The sequence below is a fragment of the Fulmarus glacialis genome, unplaced genomic scaffold (genome assembly GCF_000690835.1).
Source record: "Fulmarus glacialis isolate BGI_N327 unplaced genomic scaffold, ASM69083v1 scaffold8859, whole genome shotgun sequence".
NCBI classification, from domain to species: Eukaryota; Metazoa; Chordata; class Aves; order Procellariiformes; family Procellariidae; genus Fulmarus; species Fulmarus glacialis.
The window spans coordinates 7,731-29,348 of record NW_009235154.1 but is presented as its reverse complement, the minus strand read 5'-3'; the positions used below and the strand labels follow the sequence as shown (position 1 = coordinate 29,348).

General features: G+C 37.9%; 1 protein-coding gene across 1 annotated transcript; it reads left to right on the top strand.

Moving 5' to 3' along the window:
- Positions 1–852: 852 nt before the first annotated feature.
- Positions 853–19,223, top strand: CHKA (choline kinase alpha; the record flags this gene model as incomplete). Its single annotated transcript, XM_009585905.1, has 11 exons — positions 853–972; positions 8,079–8,132; positions 12,281–12,394; positions 13,026–13,159; positions 13,435–13,539; positions 13,903–13,961; positions 15,609–15,696; positions 16,628–16,736; positions 17,214–17,320; positions 17,663–17,744; positions 18,553–19,223. Coding segments are annotated over 11 exons (1,032 nt in total), but the record flags the coding sequence as incomplete, so codon positions are not given.
- Positions 19,224–21,618: the final 2,395 nt, after the last annotated feature.

The following is a 21,618-nucleotide window of genomic DNA, read 5'->3' as shown; positions in this document are numbered from 1 at the left end:
GAGGATGCAGAAAGACAATGTAGTAAAGAAAATGTGAGTTGAGTAGACTGATGTTCTTAGTAGGCTACTAGAAATCAAGAAACTTAGCTTCTCTAATCTAGTATCTAGCTTGATAAACCTGTAGAAGACAAATGCTGTCACTTTTTCCTGTAAGAACACTGTTGTATATGAAAAGCCAGCATGCTAGTATAACCCCTGAATGATTGAAGCACAGGACTCTCTAGTTTGTGTCTTACCTCATAAGATTCTGAGGGTGACTTTAGTTTTGACAAACACGAGCAATTTCTTTAAAATAAAGAACTGCTTTCATTGTAAATTTCAAAATTGAAAATGAGACCTGAAGAATGATAGCATAAGTAAGACTTTCATCAGTGATGCTGTAGCACAGGTATTCAGGTAGCTGCCATCCCAGTGATACCAGCTCTTAATTCAGACTTAGGGTTTTATACTCACTGCATGGTTTTAAGCTTATTCTGCTGTCGTCTTGCTTGTTTGTGTAATCAAGTATATCTGAAAAGACTCCAGCATAGCTTTCTAGAAGTCCTGAAAATAATTAAGTTAACAGAAGTACGCGTCTTAAGTTGCCTGTTGCGTTTTACATCAGTTTGTTCATAGCTTGAGCTGTAATTTGGATCAATAGATCTTGATGGTGAACTATATGTTAAGAAGCATGAAGCTGCCAATTTTTTGATTGAAGCCTTATATGTTATGAGTTATTAGTACTGTTGGAAAATGGTTTCTCATGTTAGAGTAGGTCAGTTAATCATACTAAAAGGATGATTAATGTGCCTCTAATTTGTACAAAATGAAACATGTATGCTCATCCAAGTTAGCTGATAAACTTGCCTTTCTCTTGATAGAGGTGGCCTCAGTAACATGCTGTTTCAGTGCTCACTACCTGATACCATTGAGACAGTTGCAGATGAACCACGGAAAGTTCTCCTGCGCTTATACGGTGCAATCCTGCAGATGGTGAGTACGTAGAGTGCTTTGGGAGTGGGAGGGTTTCTGTAGCTTAATTGTAATATGTTTGGAGATCTTCATCTGTGACACACTGCAAGTGTGTGCTTCTTTATCCTTTTGGGAATGTGTTTTAGTGGTAGTGGGGTAGATTGCTAGCTTAAAGCAGTTTTCTTTATAGTTTGTTATTGTCTAGAACTTACACTCCTTTCTATATAGATCCTGACTGGCTTGTATCAGCTGAAGGCTTATTTGCTGTCCGGTTGATCAGTAATGTTTTGTTTATGGTGTTAAGTTTGGACTGTGGTATTTCAGAAAAGTTATTAAAGTTTGCTTCTGTGCAGTATGTAGGTCTTTGGCATAACTAGCAAGACTGCAAGAGACTAAACTGCTTAATTTTAATCTTGGTAGTACTTACGAATCTCGGAGATTAAAGTTGAAGGTTTTGTCAAACTTGTACAGTGCTCAAGCATTTTATTAGATCTCATGGGTAATTGTGCTGCTGGAAAATTTGATCTGTAGTGTTAGAATAAAAACGAAGCACAAACATCAATACTGTACAGCCATCTCATTCCAAAACATGCTTTCCTAAATGTGTGATATGCCTCGTAGCTAGCATAGAAGCTTAACCAGATGTTTGTCGAACTCTTCTAATGTTACTTTTCTTTTATTTGGTTAGTAAATAGCATTGAAATTTGTCAAACCTTAAGAGAAGTGGTTGGCAAATCTGTTTCAAATTGTAAGGTTTAAAATCAAGAATATTTTGTAAAGGTGATCTCTTCTAAAGCTTACAGGCTGTTACCGTAGGACTGTACAGCAGATCTTCTCTTACCCATCTCTGCTAGACACTTGATTATATTGTAATAATCATAACATAAGTGTTTAACCTTATGAAAAATTGCAGCTTCATAAAATTACATTTGGATGTTGGCAATTGTTTCTATTTGACTTAGAGGGTCTGGGTTTATTATCCATTAATTTGATATTTTCCAGTACTCAGTCACTTGTTTTGAATAACTGATCCAATATCTGCAGGAGATTGACTGTTCCTGAAATTTCAGCCCATTCTTCCTGCTTCCGCTGCCTTGACCAAACTTACTATTAAAAATCTCATTGGATACTGTGACTTAACTGGCTTTAAAGTGTTCTTTTATTATACTATGTGAGGTATTAACTTTCCCGTGGTAGCAAACTTTACTAGAAGTATGTAAAAGATTCCAGTGGTTTGAAATAGCATGAAATGCTTGGCTACACCACTGTATGTGTGTTGGGAAAGTTAAACTGTTAAACAAGAAAAGTGTGTAGAAGTTCATTAATTCAAGCTTAAATAGTCTTTACTTTAGTTTAAAAGAAGCCAAAAGCAAAGTGAAAAAAATGGTGGTGAGAAACTTTGTTTTTGAAATGACTCCTAGGGTTGATGCTAAGATTTTTTTTTTTCAGAATTATTAATGGCTTTAATGTAATGCTGACTTAATATGTAGAAGGCTTGAGTAGGAACATGGGCTGTAAAACTGCTGTAGTGGTAGAACTTTTGTTGCCCAAGAGCTGTGAAGAAATGTGGCCTTTCCCATATATTTCAAAGAAAAAGTAAAGAAGACTCTAGAATTTGGTTGCCCTCCTCTTCCCTCCGAGGTTTTTTTAACTTGCCTTTTCTGTGCCCCTATCCACTGAAGAAATCAAAATAAAATTTTGGGCTCTAAAATCAGAACTAATTCGGTTTGAAAATTGAAAGTGTGTTCATAACTTTCTAACCTTTCTACTCTTGGTGTTGAAGGATCTTTTGAGATGTCTAACTTCCTTTATTTCCGTAGTGGCAGTGAAATGACTGCTCTTGTTGGTGCAGTTCACTAAAGGTTAAGTAAGCAGAGAAAGTCCCAAGGTAAAACTTTCAGATTGCATTGAGGTTCACAATTTTTGTCAACAAACATTTGTCTCTTCCAGCCCCTCTACCTTAAATGCAAGTTAAAATATAAGCAAACTGTTTTATCGGGGTATTTTGAAAACCTCACTTAGGATTCTTATGAATTTCTGGGTGGCATAAGCAGAATCTTACGACAAGCCTGTTAAGAGGGAGTAATTTGATATTTTTTTAGTAATGTTGCTTAAGTTTAAAGCCCTACAGAAATTAAGGGACACTGCTTAAGTAAGTTGAGTTTTGAGACCTTATGCTAAAATCACGACTTAATTCTTGATGATTTAATTGTAACTGCCACTGGGTATTAGTAGTTACCTCTTGTTTGTTTGAGCCTTTGTAGCATGTTTTAACTCTTGTCCATTTTACTTTCTGTTGAAATTGGAGCACAAAACAGTGATAATATCAGCTCTTCTTATTCCTTTACTGTAAATACTATAGATCTATAGCAATCTGCACCAAATTGTTGTACATACAGAAGACAAGTTTAAGTTAAAATTTTGAATAGAAGTGAAAAATAGATACCTGATACTAACTTAAGAATGAATGATACTGGCACCATAATTCTTTGAGCCACCTTTTAAAGGAACCTTTTTTGCAGTTTGAAAATAGCCCCAGTTTGCTTATTATGAATCTTGGAAGACACAAATGTCAGTACATGAAACTCATCCAATACAAACCATGCCAGTTGGCTGAAGCTGCCACACAGGGAAGGCTTTGTGCCTTCCTCTGTCATAGCTGATATGTTTAAGCCAATTTTTTGTGTGCATGACTGTTTTGGGGGGAGTTGGGGGGAGATGAACTGAGCTGGCTCGGCCATTGTTATGAATGGTCGCACTGGCATGGGTGTTTAAAAATCAAGGACTTCTCTTGAGTATATCCTTGAGCAGAACTTCTTTTTTAAGACAAGTATTTGTGCTTGTGACAGGTTAAAGTACTAACCACATTAAAACTCAAATGTTTGAGGCACAATGCAGATATGTTCTACATTGAAAAAAGGGAAATGTCTTACTCTGCTTCACTTATTCTTGCTCCAGCTTAGTTGCTAAATTTAAAGGGGAGCATTGAAAGTAAAACTTCCTCATGGTAAAATGTCTTTAACTGTTGGCTATATCAGTGTTAAAACAACTGAAACAAAAGGTTCTCCAACAATATGCCATTTAATGTCCGGACTTTAAGATTGGATTTCATATGCAGATCACTGTAGTGTTTCTAAATTCAGAACAACCAAAACTTCCCACATCTTAGAAATGCTGATAGGATTTCAACATTAGATAGCATCAACAAAAAAAGAAGCTCAAATTAAGGTGAATTTCGTTGAAGTTCATCTATCAAAAGGTAACTTGGGCATTGATTCCCATTCTTTTACACATGTCAAAAGAACCTTGAACTCTGATTCACTGGGGCTCTGTTACTTCGCAACAGCGAAAACAAAATCTTGTATATAAATGAGGAAAAACAAACCAGTATACCTAATGTTTCTCTCTGGTCTCTCAATTTCTATGTGAGCAGACACAAAATAAGTATAAATGCTTGCCACAGTTCTGTGGTAAACCTTTTTCCATACCTGCCTTGCTGCCTTTTATTTTTTGTAACTAAATAAAATGCAGACTGCTGTGTAACTGTAATTATCAACGTCTTCTGTGGTTGTTGGTGTCCATGTCTGTTTGTAGCATGGAGTAACTACAAATCCCTGGCACTGGCAGACGGCTTGAAAGAAACCAAGCACCTCTTACGGGGATATATTTGTGTTGGGTGGAGTTAAGGGTATTCTGGGGGTAATGTACCACTTTAGTTGTATATGCATGTGTTCTCTGCTGCAGGCTTGCCCATGCGATCGTGCCTAGAGCACTCTGGTTTCCAGGTGACAGACACGATTCACGGTATAGTATGAGATCTCTGAAGTTGGAGCATTCTCTACAGCTTTCATTTTCTTTAGTACTGGATTTCATTGTTTAAAAATAAGGCTTAAGTAGCACCAGCTACTGTCTGTGCATCTGAATGTTTACAGCCATAACAAAATATCAAAGTACTGCCCCTTCCTTTCCTCTGCTCCCTCATAAGAGAATGGTAACTTGAAATGAAGAGGATTAGAGATGTCTTTGTGGCTTTTGTAGGGCTTGAACTGGGAATTACTCTTCACATACTAGATTCTAGGACTTCAGCAAATTAGTATCAGTTCCTTCAGGTCTGGCAGGAGTCAGTGATCAACGGCCGATTCGTAGAAGGAGAAATAATTATTGCTGAATCTAAAACTGTTTGTGTTCCCATACGTTGAAGTTCAAATCGATGTCTTCCAACAGCTTCTAGAGTTAAGAAGAGTTGCCCCCTGCATAGGTTGCCTCTAACCTCTCAGGCAGTTTCTTGTAATGTTGTAATTCCTTGGGATTTGAATTCCTAGGCATTTGTCTAAATCAAAGTATTGCAGTATTTTGAAGTCTTGAAAACTACTAAAGCTGAATAAGCTCAGAAAAATGGAGTTATAATGTAAGACTTAAATTTGTGGGCAGAGCTGAGGGTTATATGGGGGAAAAAAGTTGCAAGTTCGTCCTTTATACAGAATTCTCCTGCCAGGCATCATTTGGGATTTTTGATACAGAGCTCATCTTCCAGCTACCAGAGAAATAAATTTGGGGCATTAGGGAGAAAATGATGAAGAACTCAATTTTCTGTGTCAAACTACCAGATGTATAAACACTGTCTGGTCATCTTCTGATCACAGATCAAATAATGTGCAATGTCTCCCATTCTAGGACTTTCATCTTGTGCCTGAAGCTTCCTGCCTTAAAAGCAATTTACACGATCATAAAGTAGACTCTATAGCAACTTCTGTTGTCTCTGTGCATATAGCTGTCCTCCCTTACTAAAATTGTAGTGAGCTTTCTTAATCTGCTGTGAGAATAAACCTTCCCACAATAAAAGAAGCACTGAACAAATATTTAAAGAAATCTTAAACATGTAGAACACGTGTCCCTTTCTAGCTAATGTTTCCATATGTAGAGAGTGATTAAAAACCTCCAGCAGTTATTCAATCATTCTCTTACTTGGGTAATTAAAATATCCTCATTGCTGTTGAAGTAAATAGCTCCCAGAATTGGGCATAAGTTAGCGTAAGCTATTAGAGTTTATGGAAAAACTGAACTTTTGATTGGTTTAGCCAAGAACACATGAGCTAAATAAGTAAATCAAATACCTCATGGTATGAGATGTTTCACTTTGAACCACAGTTCTCATAGGTGATTGCGCAGTCAGAAAACAATCAAATCCTACCACTTAAACGTCTGTTAAACTCTTAGAGTTAAACTCTTAAGCTTCTGTTACATAAAATTGCATCCTGTTTGCTTCATTCTCCTTGACCACATGTACTGGAGGCTTTCCTAATTTTAGGACTAGTACGTGGCCACTTGTGAAGACTGATCCTCTCCAAGCTCCCATTCATATTTGCAAGTTATTTACAAATTACTTTGTATTCATTCTCCTCTGGACACTCATGCTCCATGCTGAGGGAACAGAAGAGAGGAAGGGATGCCGCAGAAGTCTCCTTTTCTGATGACTCTGCAGTACACATCCCTAACTGTCTCTTTCTAATGGCACAGTAGCTGCCATTAGGCTATCTCCAACACTAATTTGAGGTGGACTCTTAGAACTGGCTAGCTCTTTATACCGTATGACTTCTGGAAAGTGGATGCCAGTTCAGGTTCTAGGGAAAAGCCTAATCTGCTTACCTTCTGATGAACTGAACCATTCTGAGAGCACCATTAATCAGGAAAGACTCCTGGATGGTGAGTAACTTTCTGACTGTTCAAGAAAAATCTGTAAGATGCAAGAGTGGTATTGATGTAGGACATGCTTGTTCAGAGAAGCCCTCTGTAAATGACTTTAATACTATTGAGTAGTTATGCATTTAGCTTTAGTGAATATGTTTTGACTTTATTAATTTCCTTGAAAGGAATATAAACTAATAGTAGTTTTCATATTGTCTTGTTTTAAACTTATTATCCTAGTGGAATGGGAAGTACTTGCTGAAAGACCATCGATTCATGTTAACTATACTTCTTCTATAGCTTCTGAAATACTGTAACTGCATAGCTTGTGTAAATCATTAGCTTGTTGTATTGTACTTAAGGCAGCTGGTGTTGCTTAACTGTATTCCATTAAGTTCATATTTCCACCCTTGTTTTGGACATGTTAGAGCTTTGGAACAGAAAGGTATGCACACGGTTCTATGAATCAAATGTTTTTGTTCAGAAGGTGGAGATGCAGGCTACCTTTATGGGCCTCTAAAGCTAGTCTGGTTTAAACAGTCAGCGGTGGAATTGCAACATAAATAGCAGCCACAAACTGTCGCTAATTCTAAGCAAATATTTGCTTTCTCTTCTCCTTACCTTCAAGCCCTTTAAAGGACAAGGTTTTTATTACATCTGGAATTTTAAATGTGCAGCTCTATTAAAAGCATGTGCCATTGAGGGTTCAGTTGCTGAGGGTATGGTTTGATACTCTGAAACTGCTTTATAATGACTGTTAACAATCCTAGCACAATACATTATGCATGGAATTTGTTAAAGTTTTGCTAGTATACTGCAGTTCTTACTGAGACATCTTTAGCTTACATGGGCAGTTCATTTGAAGAAAAATCGTGGATTTGCATGGCCAGTGGTATGTTGTATGTATAGCCTAGACAGCATACTGAAATGAGGAAATTCTAGTCACAAGAAATTTGGAAAATAAGGTATTAGAAAAAAGCAAGTGCTTTGCAAGCTTCATAACTTGCCTCTTCTAAGGCTTTTATGTAATCTCTGTAATGTGTCTCTTAAGTGCTTTAGCTGCAAGAATATCATCCCAGATGTCATGCAGAGGGACTTAATTTTCTCTTAATTAAAAATGTTCCTCTAAGCTCATGATATGTTGAAATCTTGTTTTGAAATACTGGAAAACAATAAAAAAACACCTGAAAATCAGCTCTCTGGCTATTTACAGGAGTGGCTTGGTCTCAGTGGCACATGCTTTTGAAAGATTTTGGAATTGTTGAAATAGTGTGGTGGGCAGAGGTCAGATGGATACTAGTGCTGTAGCTGTCACAGATCAAGACAGTGTTGAGATATCTAGTTAATTGTAGCTGGCACTTCTACTCCCTTTGTTCTGGTGGTTGCAGGTTAATCATGTTAAATTTCATCTTCTCATTGTGTTTGCTTTTTCTCATTCATAGAGGTCCTGTAATAAAGGAGAGTCTGTACAGTCTCAGAAAGAAAATGACTTGCAAGTGAGTAACTAAATTTGCTTATTTCACAGAATTTTATAGATGATAGAGAAATGTGGTGATCCTGCTTGTTCTAAACCAGTAGTTACTTCACCTGGTGTCGAGGCTGTGTTTCTAGAAACCATAAACAGTAATGAAGAAAAGAAATCTATTTGCTCATAGAAGTAACATTATAACGTGAGTGTCTGTTTGGAAAGATTTAAGCATTCCACATTAACAAGAAGCACCCCCTCAGTTCTACCCTAACTAGTTTCTTACCATTTCTAACATCTGTATCAGTACCGCTATTTCTAATACTAGGCTCTTCTTTCTTTAGTAGAGGAAGATCAGTACTCTGCTTTAGCTAATCCCTATTCTATAGTACATTGATGAACTCTTCTGAGGAAAGTATATGGAGCTGGAGAGAACTTCCTCTTGAACATGAAGTGTTTCTGATTAGCATTGTGCTTGGATCATCTGTGTTCTGCAGACTTAAAGTTCTTGCATTTGGAACTATTTCTGCTCACGCAGCATAATGTTTAGCTGAGTGTATTTTTTCATAAAGTCATCTGAACAGAACTTGGTAATTTAGATTTCTACTGGGCAGTATTTTTTTCAGTAAGGGATAACATTGCAGCATGTTAGCCAGATGCTTTGCTTGTTATGTACTATCATTTTTCAGCTCTGTAATGGTTTTGGCAGTGATTAGGGAGAAGTACATTTTACTCGTTCGATGAGTGCTGCTTTTCTCCCCTTGTATTTTCTGCCTTCTGGGAATGCCATCTGAAACAGTTCAAGCATTTGGTTTTTTTTCTAGTGAGTTGAAACTGATTTTGAAATTTTTGTTGTTGAATGACTGCTTTTGAAGTTTTGTTGAACTTTCAGTTAAGTTTACTGGAACAGCTTCAATAAGTTGAATCAAGACTGAACTGAAAAATGTACTAGTTTGATTCCTCTGTTTTCCTCAGAGATGAAAAATGGAGGTGCCTTGATTTCTCCCCTGCCCCAATCAGTAAAAAAAGGTTCCTAAAGTTATAAAAGAAAACAAAAATCCAAACAAGCCCCACCCTGGTGCCAGCAGCTCATAGAAGTTTTGCAGTGCAGGAAGCAAGGCTTTGAACTTCAGAACTGTCTTCGTTTGTTGCCTGAAAATAGTGATTCTATGCTGGTAGGTTACTGTTTTCTGCTATTAATCTCATAGTGCTGGAACTTCACTGTTGGATCAGTGTACTCAAGAATTCCTGTCAGCATGGATTTGTTAATTTTCTTGAGTCTAGGTAAAAACTGTAGGTAGGTTTGATCAGAGGAGTTAGTGTCATCCTTTGGAGAGGAAAAAAACCTCTGGGTAATCCCAAAATGTTCTGGATCACTAGCAAAAGCATTGTAGCTGTTCTGAGCTGCCTGCTGTTTGACAACTGTGACTAGAGATGGGATAGTTTTCTGTCACCTCATAAGGTCACTTAACAGGGATTATCTATGTTTTACCTTGGTTTTGCTATAGTTAGGGGTCATTTTCCTCAGAATATTACTATTTCATGTGTTTTATAGTGAGCTTTTTGTTGAAGCAAGAATAAAGCAGTAGCTTCAGTTCTAACTGAAGTATAGAAAGGCTTTTGACCTCTCCTTGCTTGAATGGGAGTTGTGTACTGGGAAAGTCTTGTAAAGAGTGTTTATAATTCTTAGGTTTGAAATGCAACATTTGGCTCTAAGTATTCATTTTAAAGTGTGAGTGGTCAAATCTTCTCCAGAAGCTTGTTTTAAATACAAGTGCTCATGGTTACATCTGTTTGAAACTGATTAAAACTGAGAGCTTCAGAGCTTAAAACAACAGGTTGTTGTCTTGGCAGTATAAATATATTGCAAAGTGTTTGAAGACATTGAGGGACATAATATACTCAGTTACAATGCTTGATCCTTTAAAAAAAGTCATCAGGTGAACATTTAACTGAAGAGTTAGGTGCGTAGATTTGTTCAGTATCCATATGAAGTATGCTGTAGAATTTTCTAATGTCCTTTAGTAGTTTATTTCCATACCTATACTTGACAGTAGTGTAGGGAGTGGAGACTTAGTAAAAGGTTCATCAGCTATTATGAAGAAGCCTTTGTGCCTGAGATACATAGATGGCATTATTCTAGAGCTCTCATTGGACTTGTTCCCAAGTGACCATTCTGTTACAGTAGAGGAAGTTCTTCTGGTGCTCTAAACCTTTGTCTTTTAAGAGTCAGGCACCAGAGCATTCAAACTTTAATATTCTTACACTGCTGCTTTTTATACTTTTTAATCTTGAAGCAGATCTTTCATGGAGAGATGCAGCCATCCTTGTTAACACTGCTGACACAGAAGTTTACAAACTTGCAATCACGTAGTTGTGGATTATCTGAAGGTTCTAAATTTTTAAGCATGTGTTAAAGGACTAGGGCTAGGCAGACGTGTGGCAGAAGTAATCCAGAAGTGGACTGTTGAGTAATTGGAAATTTCACTATTTCTGGTTGTCACTTCTGATGCATTAAGGGACATCTTAATGAAGAACATTTCTTTGGCACTTGCTGTTACCCAAGTATCATGAGTTGGTTTTTCAGTAAGCTGTGAAAACAAGGAACTGACATCTTAATGGGAACAGCCAACAGGATTGCTGTAATCAGGCTTTAAAACATCCTCGTGTTGTACCAGGCACAGACAAATTCAATATTGGCTAGTAATGGAGTGGACCTGCAGTAACCTGTATCTAATTTGCTTTTTGGTGCTTGGCATTAGGCTTCAGGACTGAACTGAAAAGTTCAGATCTGTGGTGGTAAGGGCATGTGAAATGATTCAAAGTATGTATTTTTGGTGCATTAGTTCTCCATTCTGATTCGAGGAGTTGAGATGGAAAAACAGTGGAGGATATGGATGCAATTACATTCATATGCAAATCACCTTAAACTCTCAATTGTTGATGACTCTTTTACCTTTGATTGAAGTTAATGCTTCAGAACATAGTTACATGAGTCTTTCCTACACTTCAATATGAAATGCTAGAGTTTCTTGAGAAGATGCCAGAATAATAAAGTGTGGGCCAGTAATAAAAATAACTTATGAATGGAACTGCCTGGAGCATACTCAAGAGTGAAACTTGTATAGAAAGAGTTATTTACTGTCTGAGACTGCGGTGACTACAGTAACGCGGAAGGCTCTGTAGTCCGAAATACCTGAGAGCTTTCTTAATTTTGTGCTCTTAGTTCTTATGCGTTTAAATGTCATGGGTCAGACTTTGAGATGAGTTGCTCAAAAGTAGGCAGAGGCTTAGCAGACCTCTAGGATTTAAATACAGTTGGATTCTGGTTAACATAATTGCTAATAGTAGTGATTTATACTGTGGCTTCTGTGTTCGCTTACAGCTAATCTTACCCATCAAGAAAGCTATACTTCAGTGATTTTAACTGTATTTTTGAGACATATTTCATATTTCTATTAATTTTTAAACATTCATATTAAAAAGCTGTCTGCTTGTGATTATTATGGACTGAGTTGATTGATCTAAGGAAAACCTTGAATAAAAGTTACTGAAACTGGAGGTGTGTTTGGAGATAGAAAACGAAGAATGTTTATTTGCACAAATGCTCCTTAGCAGGCATGTAAATTATTCTCTCTTTAATAAAAGAAAAAAAAGACCTAAAGTGTGCTTAACGAGAAACAAATCCTAAGTCATTCTTCTAAAAGAAAAACTGGTTAGTTCAGTCGTTCACTTCATTCACTTGCATAGTTAAAATGTCCTTTTGTAAGGCAGTGTTCCAAAGTGGTTTAAAATAGCCAAGGATAATATTTATATGTGCTGTGCTTTTTTTTTAGCAGGATAAACTCCTTCAGGAAATGAATTTGCAGAGTTCCCACAGGTTAGGGAGGAGGAGGGTGTTTTAGTTTTTGCATAGTTTTCCTTTGACCTGGCCCACTAACAGTACCTGTAAGTAATACAGATTTTCCTTCCCAGCTTTAAAGTTGAAAGCAAAATACTTATATTGCTCCTATGATAACTACGAGTTGTTATTAGTCAAGAAACTTTGGTTAGTAGAATGTTGAGTCGTCTTTTTAAAGCTAACCCTAAAATTTCTCACTTTGTAGCAGTTTAGCTATTGTGTGCACCTAAGTTCATTTCTGTGCAAGCACCAACTAATGCTTTAATTTTTTTTTGTAGGGGGCAGAAGCCATGGTTCTGGAAAGTGTTATGTTTGCCATTCTTGCAGAGAGAGCTCTTGGCCCGAAGCTCTATGGAATCTTTCCACAAGGGCGACTGGAGGAATTCATTCCCGTAAGTCCTGTTCATGATTAGTTAGTGGGCTGCTGCTGGTAGCTGTTTTAATTGATCATGACAAGAAGGTCTCTGGACTGCCCAGAAAAGCAGGGATGTGGGAATGGAATACTTGGCAGCCTGTAGTAATTGCTAGCTGTAATTTGATACAGTTATAGAGGGTGTTGGAGAGCCCTATTATAGCTCTTGCCAGGGAGAGAGATCTAAAAACTCTTCAGCTGTAGCAGAGACTAATAAATGAAGATAAAAAGCCTGTTAGATACCAAACATAGCATTGGAAGCTATGGAGTAACACTTCCCTTTAACAGCAACAAGAGCAGATGCTTTTGATGTTCTTAAATATTTACACCCAGTCTGCTTTGAAGATATTCTTAGTGTGAGATGTGATATTCCCCAGGTCTTGATCTAGAAGAGAATTGACCAAGTCATAAGTAAGCTAGGCCGGCTAACTCGGCTTTTCCAAAGACAGCAATTTTGTAAGTTAATTTGGGATGAAAAAAGTGTATTGCTTGAGTACTATGCAGGTATTTTATACTGTACTATATAGAGACTTATGCTAGTGTTTGTAATTAATCACACTTTTGTAATTAATCAGTTAACTGTATTTTAAGAATACTGTATTTTATTACAGAGCAGGAAACTAAGTACTGAAGAACTAAGCTTACCTGACATATCTGCTGAAATAGCTGAGAAGATGGCTAGATTTCATGGCATGAAAATGCCATTTAATAAAGAACCAAAGTGGCTTTTTGGAACAATGGAAAAGTAAGTTACGCAATACTTTAAAGTATGGAAAAAAGGTGACCTGTTGTAATTTTGATAAGCGGATCATTCTTCCTGAATGCCTGAGAGCACAAGCTCTCACTGTACCCAGAAACTGTTTCATAGTTACTTGAGGAACTTAAATTACCTTGAAGAATAGTAACATTTTCTTTAGTAACTTTTTAAAACTTTCTTCATTTTAGTTTAAATGGTATCTTAGTATGGGAAGACTGATATGCTTGTCACAAATGCTGTACTATTGTCTCTGTTTTTAACAGATATCTAAATCAAGTGCTGAGGATTAAATTTACCAGAGAATCCAGAACTAGAAAACTGAACAAACTCCTCAGTTACAATCTCCCCCAGGAAATGAAAAATCTAAGGTAGGCTTATTTTGTCTACCTCTGTCTTCCAATTTGCACAGTTTCAGTACGAATTTGTATACTTGTTCAAACACATTATACAGTATAATACCCTATATTAATTTTACTTTACAAGTTGGGCATTGCTTTTGGTTCTGTAACAACCTTATGTCTTGTGACTACAAACTGATAGGATCAATTGCTGATCTGACTTGCTGATCAGCAAAGTCCAACTTTGTTGTCCTGATCTTGGGCTCCTAATTGAGAAAATAGCTAGAACTGAATAGCTCTTCAAATTCTTAAAACAAAATCCATTCTTTACTTGGAACTGGAACTGAACTTGGTGATTTGTTACTTACAAGATCACGTATTGCTGTTTTCTAGAGCTATGCTTGAAGCTACTTCATCACCAGTTGTATTTTGCCACAATGACTGTCAAGAAGGTAAGCTGCTAATATTTCATAACCTTGTTCAATGATGCAGTATTAAGCCTTTTCTGGTCACTTGTTTTCTTTCTGAGAGGTAGTCATGTTATCGAGGTACTACCCTGGTAGCTGACGTGAAACAGCAGCCTGTGCACTCCCAGTGTGCAACAGTTGCAAAACAAAATGCATTGGTTTCAGCAACCCTTCAGGCTAATTAAGAGAACGCCTAGTATCATAACTGGGTTATGCCAAGCGTGTACACATCCTCTGTTAGTACAGGTCAGTTTATCGCTGGAGCCTTGGGTGTTTTCCTTTAAGACCGTACCTTTCTTAGCTGCCTGCAGTATACATGATCAGGGTAGGATATACTTCAGTCCTTTGGAAAGAAAGATACTGAAAAAGTACAGTGAATGGTGAAAATGGAGACTAGGGTAGTTTGACTCAGCAGTTCTCAGCTTGTACTGGTAAGAAACATTAGGAAAACCTTGTCAAACCTCATCCACCTCTTTTTAGTGCTCTCTCTCTGGGAGTCATGGAGGGAATAACAATTTTTCTGAGCCAGTTCTCAAAAGAGATGAAAAGGAGGCAGGGCTGAAGGTGTTGGGTATGCTGTGTTTGTGCTCCCTGCCACCTGTACAGTGGGTAAGCTGGGCTGAGCTGGAAGGATGCTATATTAAGACCATATGCAGGACTCTCTTGTTCTCAGGAGTCCCAGCCATGTTAGCTAAGGCTGAGGAATTGGCCTGGAAGAGGGTTGCCCTGGAGGATAGGCACATGAGGACAGGCAGCACGAGGGGAAAACGCCACTGAGGTCTGAAGAGCTAGCTCAACAGTGGTGGAGTTCGAGGCCTCATTGCTCGTGTGGCAAGGTGTAATACTGGAGGAGTCGGAGCATGATAGGGCTGGAGCAAGCTTTGGAACCTAAATTTCCAAGGCAGGGGTGGCGGGGAGCAAAATACTGTGCTTGTTCTATTGGTGCAAGGGTATGGCATAGAGAACACGTGTACCTGTGGAGAGGGGACAAACTGTTGCAGAAATCGAAACTACTCTAAATTTATTTACTAGTTGGCACTTGACAGAGGCAGACTTGGTGTCTTTCAGACGAATTATAGTGACAAAGTGAATTGAAAGACAGGTAAAGCAATGTCCTTGTTAGAAAGGAAAAGGCTGAGCTTTTCTATAGGTACTGGTTATGCCACGTATTAGAATAGCAAAGTGATCAGTCTGTGGCTTTCAGGCTGCTGAAAAGCAAATCCTGTCCCAAGTGTTGTGTGATCAGTGATAGTGCTATGGAGGTATAAGAGATGCTGCATAATTTAGATCTTAAGCTGTAGAAAGAAAGTTCAGCAAGGGCTGCTAAGGCTGACTGTCACCTGAGGTAGCTGCAAGCTACTGGAGAAGCAGGGCACTTGGGAGAACAAATCTACCCCTGCCTGTACAGAAGAAAACTTTCTTGCTTTCAGCTTTACAAGGGTTATACTATATATCTCAACTTCCAATGAGCTGGTATACAGTCAGTGCAACTTGGCTTTTCCTATCATTCTTCGGCGCAGATGTAAGGGATAACTGGGATTATCTGAACAATGCTTCTTAAGATAGAGTATTGCTTTTCTGTGATTTTCCTGGGACTTTATTGAATATGTTGTATTATCTTAAAATTTTCAGGTAATGTCTTGCTTCTGGAAGGCAGAGAGAATTCAGAAAACCAAAAGCTGATGCTCATTGACTTTGAATACAGCAGCTATAATTACCGGTAAATCACTTTATTTTCTTTTTAGCAGGAAGGTGTATTACTTTCTACATGCTACAGTGAGAGCAAGTGCTGCACTGCTGGTTATCTGACTATCCTAGTGGACTGTGTTCTGCTCTGTTAGTGGTGGACAGCAAATACAACTAGTCAAAACAGCTCTGGTCCCGATGGCATTGGGTATAGGCATACAGCAGAGTCAAAGTTGTTGGAGTTCCTTGGTTGGCCAGACTAGAGGGCTTGTTTATGCACAAATGGCTTCTTGCTTGCATGTCAGATTTCTTTCTAGTGGGGAGATGAGGAGAATGGTAGATTGTGTGTACATAGGTATGTAGGGCAAGTTTGCTTTTGCGTTTTTTTCTTCAGTCCTTTCAAATGGCTTTCTCATCTGTGCAGGTAAGAGTAATCCTAGGTTTTTCACTACATGGTTACACAAAATGCTTTCTGTTATTACCTTAGTCATCTAGTACCTGTGTTTAAGGATGATCTAAGTGTGGGGGGTTGTTGGGATCATTAAACATTAGCATAGCTGGAACATACTGGAACCTTGAATTCCAATAATGTAGAAGTGGGATATGTTAAATACTTTGAGTATGACCTCTTTGCCTACAATAATGCTAACATTAGAGATGCATCTGACTTCGTGCTGAGATGTAATGCATACTCAAGTATTTTAACTGCCTCCATTGGTATTAAACTTGGTAGCAAAGTCGAGTATTTTCATGTAGCTGGTAGCTTTCATTCTTAACTGCCCATCTTTACTAATTGATTTTAATAACTTGCAAAAAAGTTGTATTCCAATTCTCTGCCTCCTCGAGCAAAACTGCAGTAAGTTCTAGTAGCCTTGTGCTTTTAAACTTGATTTTAGGTTTGCTTAAGCAAAAACAGATTGCTGGTATGCAAATACTGAGGTAATTGGTCTTTATCTCTTTTACAGAGGATTTGACATTGGAAATCACTTCTGTGAATGGATGTATGATTACACATACGAGAAGTACCCATTCTTCAAAGCTAGTGTTCTTAAATACCCTTCAAAGAAGCAACAGGTGGGCACATAAGACATAACGAAATGCCAGTGTCCACAGTCTTCAAATCTTAACTCTCTTTTCCAGTTCTGTTTCGGACTTACTCTGTCCCAAGACCTTTCCTCCATGACTTCCTTAAATATAACACTTTCTGTAATCCTGACTACCTTTGCTTTAAAAATCATAGAAATTTCGTAATAGCTATTCAGGATAGAATATTTACTATGTGCCTTGTAGCTATTCACCACAAAAAGTCCAGTAGTTGTGGACTGTAGCTGTGAAATTAGTTGGCAGTAGCAAAATGTCATCTGTTGTCCTAATATTATGGCTTTTCTTAAACCATAAGCAATTAGTAGAACCACCATTAATCTTAAAGCTAACTCCAGCACTGTTGATGTTTGGAAAAAATAAATTACAACTTATTAAAAGGCCTGCCTAGTTCTGAAAGAACTTCGTCTCGAGACAAAGAGCTGTAACTGTTGTTTGCTTGCCTTCCAGCTTCATTTTATCTCCAGTTACCTGTCTGCATTCCATGATGGCTTTGAAAATCTGAGCAATGAAGAGAAGTCCAAACTAGAAGAAGAAGTGTTGATAGAAGTTAACAGGTAACTTGTCTTTTACAACTTGAAACTTCCACTGTGATACCCATACTTGTATACCTCACTGGGTGGAGAAACTTCAGCCAAAAGACATTCTAAGCTATTTATACGTGGCAAAGGAAAATCTGTCCGTTGTAACCTTTAGATATGTGGTATACACTATTAGTGGAGTAAAGAAAGTGGAAAATGCTGCTCCATGGGGAAGCTAATGGAATTATTTTTATAATGTCATACTTGAAGAAAAGGTGTGGACATCCCCAAACTAGAGAATACTATTCTAACAGGATATTGAAATAAGGTGGTGTGAATTAGCTGGGTATTTCAGTAAACATAGCCTTGTAATTTCAGGTTTGCCCTTGCATCACACTTCTTCTGGGGTCTGTGGTCTATTATACAAGCAAAGATCTCATCCATTGAGTTTGGTTACCTGGTAAGTTATCTAATCGTAGTTTCGTGTAACTAAAAATGTATACTCTATTAAGTAACCTATGGTACGTTATCAGAAAGTAAATGAAATGGCCTCTCACAGCAACTAGTATCTTCTAAGTGGAGTATAACTTTTTAAAACCAATTTGTTACTAGTTTGTGCTCTTTTCTTATGAATGTAAAGAACATCTAAGATCGTAAAAAAGTTCAGAAATTCTTCCCATTGTTACAAAGAGAGAATACAGCCTTATGTGTCAGGCCTTGCAGTGGGATGATGCCTTGTAGTGAAGTATTCTTTTGCCATAAGAGATCCCTTGCAAGAGGGAAGCTAGCATGCAGTAAATGTGAATTTGGAAATTGAGTAGTCAAAAGTGCACAGGTAACATGTTGGTGTTCAGTATGCGACAATATCAATGCCAAGTAACTTGTTGTACTTGAGAAACAGATCAGTCTAACTCTTGATACATGTTTAGCGTACTGTAAAGTGATAAAACTTTCAGGTACATTGAATATCCTGCAGGAAGTGTTGCAGAAGCCATTCTTAGTGAAATTCTGACCTTTCTAGTTCCTGTTTTTTCTGACATGCTGGCAGCAGTTAAGTGTGTTAGAGTTGAAATAAGATTGGAGGAAATTTTTAAGAGGCCAGAACACCTTTGGAGAGATTATCCTTCCCAAATAGAGCTCATTAATGCATTGAGATGATGGATTAGGAAGGTATCACAGTTAATACCTTCATTATGCTTCCCCATCCCAAATAAGAAAACTCAGCTGTGTTTACTGTATCGAGTACTGAATGTCCCTTGTTTCTCCAGGAATATGCATTATCCAGATTTGATGCATACTTTGATCAGAAGAGGAAGGTGAAGGTGTGAATGTGGGAGGAGTGGCCTGTTGGTTACTGTATGAAGAGGGCAGCTGGACAGAACTTACACTGTGCTTAGGCTACTGTATCTCTAACGAAGGTGTCACTGAATTCCAGTTCCTTGGAACGCAGGTGTACAGTACTGAAGACTGTATAAAAATGACTTGTTTACAGTTTCGTAAATACTTGGAATGAGATTGGGAGGCAAAAGTAAAATACAACAGTGCAATATCTTTAAATCTTTCTGATCTAGAAGGTATTTTATATTATGGGAAAAGCTTACAATTAAGTGTCAATACCACATACATCAGAGCAAAAACAGTGTTACTGTGAGTACATTTTCTAGGGGGGTGTTGGCATTACGGTTTATGTTGTAAGCGGAACAGTTGTAAAAGACGATTCATTGTGGACACTGCCTCTTAATGAGAAGGAAAAGCAAAGGAGACAACTGTTAAACTGTGAAGTAGGCTTAAAATCTTACTGTGAGATTAGGTTCAACATGCCCCACGAACACTATCTTCAAAGCTGCTGATATGTTACACCACTTTAACCGTAAAGCAACTAAACACATTGAAGCGGTATGCTTTAAAGTGTTACCTATGTATACATGAATGTTTCTCTTAAGCTGGTGTGCCTGTGAAGTATGAATGAACTTTGAACTGGACATTCTGAAGGAGTTTGTCTTGAACTTTTCGTTCCATGTCCTTCAAGAACATACTTTAGCCCAGCCTGGTTGTCTCTTAAAATGCTGTGTCCTGCACAGGGGGTTCTGTGGGCTGGCAGCACTGGGAAGAGTGCCTTGAATTGCTCTAGCAACTGCCCAGATAGCTGGATTGGCATTGACAATGCGTGTAATTGGAGCCCATCTCTCTTCTTGTGTTGCCACAGTATATGGCTGTAAGAAATAGTAGAGCCAAAGACTGTGGAGAACACTTCAGGAAATTGCTGTTCTGCCCATCCAATGCTTACATGGCCTGGGAGGTGCTTTTCTTGCACCTTCAATTTTCATCATGTTCCAGCAATCCAGTGAAGTGGAGCGTCTTGTGGGGAACAATAACGTGTATATTGAAACTTGAGTATAATCTGTGTACATGTCATCTAAAGATTTCTTTAGATTTTTGGGAGCTTGTTTATTTTGAATGTTACTTGTTTGTGCTTTCTAACACACTGTATTATAAATAATAAACTTCTAAGTCTACCCTTTTTCACTTGTATAGCAAATACTGTTTCAAGCAGCTGAAAAAATGTGCAGCATTTCATGTACTGTATAGCATAACTTGTAAAAGCTGTCATTTTATTCTCTAGTGTAGAGAATCATTTTCCATACACTCACATATTATAATACTTTATAATAAATATAAAGCACTTAAAAACATCATAGTTGATATCCTTAAGTTTTCGTTATATCTGCAGCATAAAATAGATGCTGTTTCTGGCCTTAATCTATGCTGGAAGTACTTTCTTGCTTGCTTTCAAAGGCAGACTAATTTAAGCTTTAGGTTCAATGCTGTGGGATATACCTTCTACTTAAATGTGTCTTGAGCTTGTATAACTGAATACTAATAAAAAGCATGGGGAAGAAAGGTGGTTAAAGCAAGTGATGAAAAGTAGACTGAAGATGAAATTATAAAATCTATAGTTTTAGAGGCGGGGAGAGGCTTAGGTTTAAGCACTTCACTGTATCTGTCCTGTTAACTACCCTAAGAACAAAGGTAAAAGTTACCAGCATATATTGAGTTTTACTGGCACACCAGATGAAGTATTTGTAGTATGAATAGCCAGGTAACTTCTCCAGGCTACTGAAGGCTTCATTTAACAGGTACTACTGCACACAGTAAATGCAGTGGGAATGAAAGGGGTGGAAACAAACAGTTCAGAATGATGCTTTGCAGCTAGCTGAGAAGGACTGATCTGTAATAGGTGCCTTGATTTTGTAGGAAGCCTTGTTTTGTATTCCAAGGGTAAGTTCAAGTTCTCAAGAAGCCCATGGAGACTGTCCTCTGACTCATCTGTTGCATTTCATGCTTCCCAGAACCAAGAAGGGAAGGAGACTCAGTCACAGTAGCGCTAACTGTAATAAAAGGTTGCATCAGAGGTGAAGCCCTTTCTTAGAGTTGAGATGGCTCTTGTTAAACATTCCGAGAGGAAACTAAGCTATAAAGTTCCCTGGCAAGAGTGCTTCAGGTAAGTCCTGGAACTGCAGTTGTACTCCAGCATTACTACTGTGATTTCTGAGGGTGAGGGGAAGGAAGGGCCCTGAAGGAAAGCAAAGCATGCTCCATCTTGTGCCTTTTTTAATGTAAGTTTGTTTTAAAGAGGGTGGGATTCCCTCAGGTGTTGTGTGGTAGGCTTAGTGGGGACACAGGTAAGTCAAAACTAAGAGCAGAGGGCAATGCTTAGTCTCCTCCTGGTATGATTTTTTTGGTAGATTTGCCTACTAAGGGCAAGTTCTTTAAGTTTTCTTTGAGAACTTGCAGTAGAGAAACAGGAACTGGAGCACAGTCTTCTCTTACTCATAGTCACTGAACGTTAAAGCTGACTTACAAGCTGACCAAGCAGCTATTTAAATGTATTGGCACTTCTGTAATGGCATATTGTCTTGTGAAGCCATATTCATAAGACTTAGTATAAATGTAGTTAAACATTTCTTAGTTCGTTAACTTCAAAATAGTTACGGTCAATCTGATTTTCATAAAGGCAGTTTAAAACTACTGATTAATCCTCCTTTCAGTTGATTTGTAAATACAGCTTGTGCTTGAGCTCTTCCCTGAAACTGCTAGGTTTTATTTCCACTTCATGAATTCTTAGTGTCCACATTGCTTTACAAGTCACTGGTGAAAAGACCTGCTATTAACTGATGAAAAAGTGACTTTTGGTATAAGAGTTAAAAAACCAAACCCACAAAAAAAGAAACCCACAACAAAACAACCTTTTACTTTTAAAGGAGACTATCACTTGTCTAGCCAGATGGCTAGTCTCAGGTGCCACTTTGAGGTGATTCAGTGGGTAATCGGCA